Genomic DNA, 10,886 nt, shown 5'->3' with positions numbered 1-10,886 from the left:
CACATGTGACTCAGCCCTACAAAACACCCATCTGTATCCAACAATGTGAAAGCTGCATTATGATGGTGACTGCAGCATCATTTCCACAGCTGAATCACAGAAGTGTAACAGAAGGGTTGAATCGGTCGACTCTTTCTCTCTTGATAATGATTCCTGTCTCTCAGCTCAAAGTATCTGCTGATGTACTGATCCCATAGCAGCACTCTCTTTTCCCCACATTAAAATCTGTGCACCTCACTGCTGGAAACTCATTGGACCAACTTCAACATGAGGTCACATGAGGTCATGCATTGCTGTGGCATCAACACATTCAGGCTCCAGTCCACCATGACTAAATGAATATAAGTGGTAGTGAAAACAGTGAAGTATTATAATGACATGGAAGAAGACACTGTATTACATGTAGATAGGTCTCATCATGACAGATACTTGATGTGATGAATCATCTGAATATTACTGAAGATACTGATGTAGTGTATGACACTGAATGTCTCCAAAACCCAAGATACATGTGTTGACATGAGGTGACAGGAACAGGTTGCATCATATCATCAACGTGGCCGGTAAGATCATTGGTGTTAAACAGCCTGATGTGTCTCACATCTTTCAGAGGAACAGATTTTAGTGATGCTCTGAGGCTGTTCTTGTCCTTGAAGAGCAATAAAAATGTGTTAAGATCCTCCCATTGACATTAAAAGAATTCAATTTCCTGAGCAGGTAAATCCTCTGTTGACCTCGTTTGACAATCGACTCTGTGTTGGTGTCGAACCTCAAGTTCTGATCCAACCAGGTAAAGATATTTTTATGAACCTACCACTTCAACATCTTCACCATTGATGACTCTTACACCATGTACAGTGTTGTGTCTGAAGTCAATGATCATACCCTTTGTTTTTACAACATTGAAGTCACGTAGTTATCATCACACTATTTAACAAACTGTGTTAGTGCTGGGCCATGGTCAGCTTTCTGCACCTTTGAGTAAGGATAAGAGGACAGTGTCATCAGAAAACCTGACAAGAAACCTCTTCTCCTGAGAGGATCTGCAGCTATCTGTGTACAATATGAATAAGAGGGGTGACAGTACACAGTCCTGAGGTGACCCTGTGTCCTTTTCCCTGCCTAATATGTTATAACTTGGTTGTTTAAATATTTTACTTTGTGTTACTTTCTGTAGAGTATGCAGTTTGGACTTTTTCACTTGTCAGAAAGTTGTTTCTCTACAGATTCATTGTGCTGAGTTTTCTGCAGATTCCTCCTTCAGTCTGACCTTCTTGGATGATGATGACTGCAGCATCACTGTCATTTCTAAAGCGTCCATCAGCCTGAATGGAAACAGACCACAGCATGAGGAGGAGCTACACAACTGAATATGAAAGGCTTCATTTGGAACTGAACAGATACTGTGTTCTTTCTAGTGTTCATTCACTACAAGTCAAATCATGTTACTTCATTTCATTTGGATGATGATGCTCACTTTTCATACTGGTAAGTACTCAGGACACAAATCAACATGTAACAAGAGATGGTAGACATGATTCAATAACTTCATTGTTTCAGGATTTACGTGATCAGAGCCATGCGAACTAAACACTGATCCGTCTGTTGGGAGGCCCGGTTAACCGGACGGAGATTCTCCAGCGCGCGGCCCCATCTGCGGATCCTCACCGGTCGGCGGCAGGGAGGTGGATACCCGGCCTCCGGTACAGTCGGCAGCAGCCACCGGTAGGAGTAATCCACGGAGCCTCGGATGTCGTAGTTGGCGCAAACACTGGAGAGACCAAACAGCGGATGACGAGCATTGTAAGTGGAGGACGAAGCCAGTTGGGCTTTCAGTCGACATATTACTCCACCTCTCTTTCCTCGTCTTCTGCGACGGCTGTTACGAGGCAGCCGAGCAGGTAAGCACAATAAGTGAGAGGGTACAAACGCCAGAACAGGTGGCGGTGGCTTTGTCTGATCATTAAAGTCCTGGATGGGTAGTATGTCAACAGAATCACGGATTTTTAAGAGACTCAGGTGATCATACATCAGTAGTGATGACACTTTGTGAGATAAAAACAATAAAAACAGGACAATATACAGAAAAGGTAGCAGAGGTAGACGGCCAGCCACACACAACGGCGCCATCTTGGAATCAAAAATCAGAAATCTGTAGTCTAGAAGAAATAAAAGCTCAGTTGTGCAGTGTGGACCAATCAGTAGAATCTCTGTTTTATTACAGCAGTAACGCTGCAGAGGCATTTCCCATCATCTGCAGCCATCACAATGTCATTATCAATCTGTTTCTGTTGAATGGATTTTACTAAAACAGTTTGAAATGAGTCCTACAGGCTTCGTGATTCTACAACATGTATAAGCTGCTTGGTCACAATGTTTTCCATCAGATTGGACAAAAGAGTCAGCTGGTAATTCAGTGGAAGGGAGAGGTTTAAATTAGATTTCTTCAGCAAAGACTGAACTATGGCATGTTTAAACTGATGAAAAACAGAGAAAGAACAATGATGTAAACTGATAGTTATGAAGTATGGTTCACATAAATGAGAGAGTATCACACAGTAACACTAACAGCTGAGAGGCTCCCACCAAGGCTCCACTTTCTCCTCACTGCTGTGATATCCTAAAGGAGTCAATTATTACATTTCATTTAGCATCTGTCAAATATAGTTAGTATCTGCACTGTTTGAAACATCATTATTGATTCAAACTACATTGAAGACATTATTAGTCAGAGCTGTGAGAGCAGGGAGGAGGAGATTAAGGGAGGAGCAAAACTGTCACTGAAGTACAGAAAGACACAAACTTTCACTGTGGTGTTTCATACTAAACAACACACACAGTTTCTTGTTGTCTTCAAGATGGTGTCAATGCAATTAAGTCTGTTTTCAACTGTGTTTCTGATCACACTAACAGGTAGGAGACACACTTCATATTTACTTCTATTGATGTTTGCTTCAAAACTGAGCATGAAGTTGTACATATTCCTTTTATGAGTCTTTGACAACATGTTATAACAGAGTTATCTCTTCCTTTAGGTGTCAGCTGTGAAGAACTCACTCCAGTCAACAATGAAGAGTACAGTTTAGAAGGCAGCTCTGTCACTCTGTCCTACAAATACTCCAAAACTATAGATAGTGGTGATAATTTCTTCTGGTATCGACAATATCCAGGAAAACCTCCAGAGTTCATCATGTACATCTCAGGATTGAACAGTTCAAGACCTGCAGACTCACTTAACAAACTGTCACTGTGATCAGACTCCTCCTTTAAATCCACCAACTTAGTGTTGATGAAGACTAAACAGAGATCAGAGTCTTCTTTATACTCGCTGTAGCTCAGAGTTACTCAACACTGCAGATATGACGTCTCTGTTCATCTCAGTGTTGCTGGCTGCTATGTGCCTTGGTATGAACACAGCTCTGTTTCTGTCATATCAATCCAACATTGACATGATTCTTTAACAGCTCACTGATACTGTTTGTTGCTGTTTTACAGAATGCAGAGCACAACAAGACAACGTGCTGCAGCCAAAAAGAGATGTGACTGCTACTGAAGGAGAGACAGTAACACTTGGATGTCAATATAACACCAGTTCAACAAATCATTACCTCTTCTGGTACAAACAGGATGGAAACAACAGACCCAAATTCATCCTGAGCCGCATTATACTGGATCAAGGGACCACAGTAGATGAGTTCAAGGAAAGATTTTCATCTACGTTGGATTCAACCTCAAGATCAGTTCCTCTTAAGATCCAGAAGCTGCAGCTGTCTGACTCTGCCGTGTACTACTGTGCTCTGCAGCCCACAGTGACAGGAAACACCAAAACTCTGTACAAAAACCTTTGGAGCAAAGACAACAGAATACTCCACAACATCCACTAGAGGGAGTCACACACTGTTAAACTTCAGAGGTTTGCTATCAAACAGTCTAGATTCTTTTTACTGGTGAGAAAAATGACAAACATGACAGTTTCTTCTGACTAAGACAGGAGTACAGAGAGTTGTAATAATCAAGTCTAGAAGAAATAAAAGCTCAGTTGTGCAGTGTGGACCAATCAGTAGAATCTCTGTTTTATTATTATTAAGCTGCAGGTAGTTTTGAAGCATCCATTCTTTAATTTCTGGTGAACACTTTTACTGGTGGATTAATCTGTTTAGGACATTTGGGGAGAAGATGATGTATATCTGGGTATCATCTGCATAACAGTGGTCAGACACATTCAGTCCTGGAATGAGTGAGAAAAGGACCCAGAATAGAACCTTGTGTCATATGTGTAGAAAGAAAGCCTGATTGAAACTGATCTAAATTCTATTTTCATTTAAACATTAGTCAACTGATTAACATCCACACACCATTGGTGCAGCTATCGGGAGCAATTTGGGGTTAAGCATGTTGCCCAAGGACACATCAACATGTGGACTGGAAGACCTGGGAATCGAACCGCTGATCTTCTGATTAGTGGACGACCTGAGCCACAGCTGCAAGCAACCTCTGTCTGCCTCCTACTGCTTTAGAAATAAACTAGATATTTACATAAATCACTTATTAAGTTTTCTTCTGAGTCTGAACAAAAACAATCAAAGAATCACAGGAGCTAGATGGTTTTATCACTAACTGTATAAGGAACTATATCCAGGTCAAGGTTTTGTGTCTGGATCTCAGAACATCCAAGAGCATGTGGTTGGTGGACCTCAGTTGTCCAACTGGAGTATGATGATGATGCTGGAGTTGTGCTAGGTAAGGAGGCACCAGCCCATTTAATACCTTAAAAACAAACAAGAAAATCTTGAAATCAATCCTGAAACAGACAGGAAACCAGTGGCTTCCAATACTGGTGTAACCACAAGACACCATCAAACAGAATAAATGGACACTTACTGACTGACTTCATCCTCTTTGTTCCCTGTGGGCCATTAGGCCACAATGAGCTCTGTCCATTGTTCATTATCCTCAGTAACATGTTGAGCTGCACCATAAATACACACTGAAGCATTCAACTCTGACATTACAGTTCATTTATATTCTCACACATCATAAACTCAACAGGGCTACACTTTAACGGCCGAAGCTTTGACCAAGTTTACAATCAGCTGATTTATAAAAACAACTCCACCATCTTTACATTTGACCTCTGACAGCTGCAGAGAACCAAAAGACACTAAACTGTCATTTATATTCAAACATTAAATCTCCAGTGATGAAAACATACAAGACAAGCTATGCTAGGAAAGGAGAGAGGCACAAACATGTGTTTAGTGTAAAGTTGTCAGTAGGAGGAATAACACAGGGCTGTGAATGAGCTCTGTCACTGTGATCAGACTCCTCCTTTAAATCCACCAACTTAGTGTTGATGAAGACTAAACAGAGATCAGAGTCTTCTTTATACTCGCTGTAGCTCAGAGTTACTCAACACTGCAGATATGACGTCTCTGTTCATCTCAGTGTTGCTGGCTGCTATGTGCCTTGGTATGAACACAGCTCTGTTTCTGTCATATCAATCCAACATTGACATGATTCTTTAACAGCTCACTGATACTGTTTGTTGCTGTTTTACAGAATGCAGAGCACAACAAGACAACGTGCTGCAGCCAAAAGGAGATGTGACTGCTACTGAAGGAGAGACAGTAACACTTGGATGTCAATATAACACCAGTTCATCACAACATAACCTCTTCTGGTACAAACAGGATGGAAACAACAGACCCAAATTCATCCTGAGCCGCTTTAATTTTGGTGAGGGGAAAACAGAGGACGGGTTTAGGAAAAGATTTTCATCCACGTTGGATTCAACCTCAAGATCAGTTCCTCTGAAGATCTCCTCTGCTGCAGTGTCAGACTCTGCTGTGTACTACTGTGCTCTGCAGCCCACAGTGACAGGAAACACCAAAACTCTGTACAAAAACCTTTGGAGCAAAGACAACAGAATACTCCACAACATCCACTAGAGGGAGTCACACACTGTTAAACTTCAGAGGTTTGCTATCAAACAGTCTAGATTCTTTTCCCTCATGAGACACAGCTGTGATGAAGACTTTTAGAAATGAATGTAATTTGACATATGAGTCTCCTCCTACTGACTGCAGAGGTGGCTGCATGGCAGAGAGCTGTTTGATTCCAGCTGTGAACATCAGACCAAACACAACTCACAAAACCACTCAACACTTATTCACACTGAACATTCAGTTACAGCATTTCACTTCTGGAAACATGGAAACACTCGCTGTCATTTCACTCTTTTCAACTCTTGTAGGTTGGTATGTTTTTGTCATTGTGTGATATTTTACAAATGATGGATATTTCACTCTGGAACACAACTTTAATACAACATGTTTCCTTCACTAGGTAACACCTTGGAAGATGATTTCTATAGAAATCAGTCAAATGAACAGTTGATCAGTTTGTGTCCACAGAGTAACACTGTACAGTTGACATTTTCCACTGTCTTCTCCTCTCAGCCTCATCAACAATGTTAGTCTAATGGCTTCATTTTCTCTACTTTTTTCAGGACTAATAGCTGGAGACAAAATCTATCCTCAACAACATGAAGTCAGTGGCAGAGAAGGAGAATCTGTCACTCTCACATGTACATATGAGACTACCTATACTCATCCTTGGCTTTACTGGTACAAACATGATTCTGACCTTCAGGCACCTGAGTTCATACTATATAAAGGAGCAAAGGAGAGCACAGCTGAATATATTCCTGATGAGAATAAAGATAGATATGGATCGAAAACATCGCCAACATCAACTGAGCTGACCATACAGAGACTAACCCTGGCAGACACAGCTCTCTACTACTGTGCTCTAGAAACACAGTGATAGAAAGTGTAGAAGAGGCTGTACAAAAACCTGAACACAGATATGTGACTACTCTTCAAAGAGGAGGGAAGTGGTATTCAAACCACAGCTTCATATCAGATGGATTCTGCTAATTCCTGTTTTATCAGAGTCACTGTGGTTACAGCTGCTAATGAAACACTGTGGGAGGATTCACATGAGCAGCAAATCCACATCAATGACAAACCAGCTGGATGATGCTTCAAACACAAGACACCATTTCTAATGTACTTTTCAAAGAGATCATGTAGCATCTCAAATACACACATACTCACATCAGGACAAACTGTTCAGTCTGTTAGTTTAAGTATCTTCATATTTGGATAGATTCTAATTTCTCTTTTAAATAACATACAGATCAAATATGTCAAAGGCTAAAATTAAAGCTTTCAAACGTTCAGTTCATCTGGAAAGTAAAGTCCTCTGAAACAGTGGAGACATCCATGAACACCATGATCATGTCACACTTTACTGTCTGACAACCTGCTCCCAAGCTAATAATACAACCTGAAAGGAATGTTTTTTTTTTCTGAAGCCAAACTGCATTGGATTTAAGGTAAATGGACTGTTGTTCAAATGTGTAATGAGCTGCTCAGCCACCAATTTTTCAGCATATTGGAAACTACAAGGAGAGTGCTTATTGGTCTGTAGTTGCTTATTATTGCAGGGTCTCCTGATTTAAAGGTTGGTTTAATAACTGCAGAATTCCAAGAAATTGGGAATGTATATATATCACAGTGTTACTATAAACAGTTGAGTTTGACTGTTTCATTTCAGTTAGCTGACAGTGGAGAGTCATCTTGATTCAATGACTGAACACATGAAGTGAAGAGGGGACGATGATGTTGGTGTAATGTATAATAGAACATCATCAGCATACAAGATGATTTTATGGTTGTGTAACATTACAGATGAGTGAGATGTTGGTGTAGTGGAGATACAAGACAGTTTATTGTAAGTCACAGAGTGTGTGTGTGTGTGTGTGTGCGTGCGTGCATGCATGTGTGTGTGTGTGTGTATGTGTGTGTGTGTGTGTTCAGTGAACTGTATCAGTCTCTGCAGTAGCTTCCAGCTGCAGTAGCCACTTCAGTTTCTGTTCAGTGTGACTGAGGGAGGTTGTTGTACGATGCTTTTTCACTGTGTGAACACAAAGTGACTGTTGATATACTGTCGGCCTACACAGTAATAAACTGCTGCATCTTCAGCCTGAACTCCTCTGATGGTCAGAGTGAAGTCCATGTTTGATCCACTGCCTGTAAAACGACCTGGAATCCCTGAGGCTCTACGGTTTGAGTAGTAAATGAGCAGTTTAGGAGAACCTCCATGTTTCTGTTGATACCACTCCACAGAGTCAGAATTGATAACGGTCTGACTGGTCTTACATCTGATGGTTACAGTTGCTCTCAGAGTTGATCTCACTGCTGCAGGCTGAGTCGCTATGAACTGTCCTCTGGACTCTGAGGATACAGAGACAAAAACATAAAGCAGCATCATGGTTTTGTGGGCTTCATTTCAGAGGGACGGATGTTCATAGAGGAGAGGAGTTTGATTCTCTGGACTTTACCTGTGAAGCAGCAGCAGAGGAGAGTCCAGATGAGGACGGAGATCAAAGTCATGTTTTTGATGAGGAGGATTTCTGTGGCTTCTGTTGTCATGAAGGACAGCTGTCAGTCATCCAGTGTTCAACTCTCAGGACTATAAACTCTCCCAGAGCACTGGAGCATGGTGCTGCTGATGCAAAGTGGCTCTCTATGGAAATGCTCTCACTGACTCCAACAGGGACTTGGATTACTCTGATGATGCTGTTTAATCAATGGACCAATCAACTTATCACAGTATTGGTTAGGGTGATTATTGATTGGTTGGTTGATTAGTGATTATTTTAAGGTGGGTGGGATTCATGGGTTTGACAGTTGTGTTTTTTTCAGAAAATTATTTGTCATATTTCAATTTAGTACCACAAAAATAACATAAAACATGATATGAATATATAATATGAATTTGAAACCATTAAAGAACATGACTTTCATTGAACTGGTGTCACTGGGTTGTTGTCAGTTTTCAAATTACCTTAAAATGTGTTTGTGTCAAAGTCAGAGAGCCATGTCTCTCGACAGTGAGAGGTTTTTGTACGACGGCTCAACGAGTTTGTATCACTGTGGTACGCGTTCGGTGAAGGAACCAGACTGGATGTTGGAAGTAAGTTTCTGCACAAATATTAAATACAATATTGCTTAAAATTATGTTTAACATTCAGTTTCTGAGTGTTCTCAGGAGATCAAAATGTGATTTTTATTAACAGCACTTTTAGTATTTTTCACGTTTGTATTTGTCCTTCTTTACCACGGAGGATAACTCAGAGAAGCTTCACTAAACTTTTCTTTATACTTTACTTTCATACTGAAATATAATAACTTCATATGTAGAAAAGATGAAACTCAAGTCAATTTTATTCATATAGCACCAAATCACATTAAAAATGATCTCAGGCCACTTTTCACCCAGAGCAGTTCTGAACAATATTCTTTAATTGTAGTGTAATTTTGTGTCATTTAGTTGTATTTTAGAAATGTTTACCAAGTCAGTGTTTTTGTTTTCCACCTCAATAATACATGTCTTCATTTTTTTAAATTACATTTTTTTTCAAATATGATTGAGCGGAGTGACGATACAGATGAGTCTTTGAAAATGTTAAATCTCTGATCTGTATTTTGTGACATATATTGTTTAAAGAGTAGTTTGAATTGATTTGAACAGTTTGTTAAGTGATGCTTTGTCGAAAATGTTGATGATGTGATAAGAAAGTTATGAAATCTGCTTCTCTTATTTGGAGTGTAGTTTGATATATTTCAGGTCAAACTGTACGATGATTCTTTCTGTGCTGATCTGCATGAGAGGTTTCTGAAAGGGAAGTGAAACAATGTGTGAGTGAGTGACTGGTGGAGCAGAAAAACCATCTGACACAAACTCCTTAAAGGGGAAAATCCACTCTCACACAGTAAAGGTGTCCAAGTGTCTGGTGTTTGACAGCTGTGTGGTCCCTGTCCTCTAATGTGATTGGTGTCTTCTAGGTGATGTCCGTCCCACCCTGACGGTGCTGCCCCCCTCCAGCCAGGAGCTGCAGCAGGGGAAGGCCACGCTCACGTGTCTGGCCAACAAGGGCTTCCCCTCAGACTGGAGTCTGGCCTGGAAGGTGGACTGCAGCAGCAGCACCTGGGAGCAGAGCAGGAGCCCTGGGGTGCTGCAGGAGGACGGCCACTACAGCTGGAGCAGCACCCTGAGGCTCACTGCAGACCAGTGGAGGAAGGTGGGCTCTGTGACCTGTGAGGCCACCCAGGGCTCCCAGACTCCTCTCTCAGAGACACTGAGGAGAGACCAGTGTTCCCAGTCCTGACCTGACTCACTGGGACTCTGCTACTGGTTTTACTCTGATCTCGATATCTCTCTCTCTGATGCTTCAATCATTAATATGTTCTTACTTGTTCTGTTGTTGATGGTTTCAACATTTTAAAAGAATAAACATTTCATTAAATCAGCAGTTCCCATCGTCATTATTTTATAAAGGTGACTGTGGCGTAATTTCTTTGCAATGTGTTTCACATATTTCTTTTCTTTTATGACCATGGAAACAATTATCTAACTATCTTCTCAGTGAAGTCTGCTTTTGATAAGGAGACATGTTGTAAGGGTTTAATCTGTGTCCACAAGTGATGCCAAATGTTAGAATCAATCTAACAACATTTATAAAATAAAGACAATAAAACAATGTTTTTGTTTTTTAACATTAAGTGGTTGGATATGATAGTGGTGTAAATTTTAACCACATATTTAATGTCACAGTGCTCTGTGTCTCTAGAACCATCACATTTTTAAAATGTAATTTTTATTGATTGCAATAATGCTGAAATTATAATAAGACTCATTTATCAACTCACGTCTCCGTATTATTACATACTATTATCACAGTGTTAATATAGGCAGTTCTGCTGTTCGGTCCTGGATTTAAAAAACAAATGATATCAATCTCTGAAAACTATCTTTTA

General features: G+C 40.5%; 1 protein-coding gene across 1 annotated transcript; it reads left to right on the top strand.

The window, feature by feature from the left end:
- Nucleotides 1-5,423: 5,423 nt before the first annotated feature.
- Nucleotides 5,424-10,237, top strand: LOC128369839 (immunoglobulin lambda-1 light chain-like). Its single transcript, XM_053330911.1, has 4 exons — nt 5,424-5,469; nt 5,560-5,901; nt 9,010-9,042; nt 9,915-10,237. The coding sequence occupies exons 1-4, from the start codon at nt 5,424-5,426 to the stop codon at nt 10,235-10,237; spliced, it is 744 nt and encodes a 247-aa protein (XP_053186886.1).
- Nucleotides 10,238-10,886: the final 649 nt, after the last annotated feature.

The sequence above is a fragment of the Scomber japonicus genome, chromosome 12 (assembly GCF_027409825.1).
Source record: "Scomber japonicus isolate fScoJap1 chromosome 12, fScoJap1.pri, whole genome shotgun sequence".
Classification (NCBI taxonomy): Eukaryota; Metazoa; Chordata; class Actinopteri; order Scombriformes; family Scombridae; genus Scomber; species Scomber japonicus.
This window is presented reverse-complemented; position numbering and strand designations above follow the sequence as displayed.

Coding starts and splice junctions, on each gene's coding strand:
- LOC128369839 (XM_053330911.1), top strand. CDS start 5,424: ATGACGTCTCTGTTCATCTCAGTGTTGCTGGCTGCTATGTGCCTTG. Junction 5,470..5,559: donor GCTGGCTGCTATGTGCCTTG/GTATGAACACAG, acceptor GCTGTTTTACAG/AATGCAGAGCACAACAAGAC. Junction 5,902..9,009: donor AAACACCAAAACTCTGTACA/AAAACCTTTGGA, acceptor CACTGTGGTACG/CGTTCGGTGAAGGAACCAGA.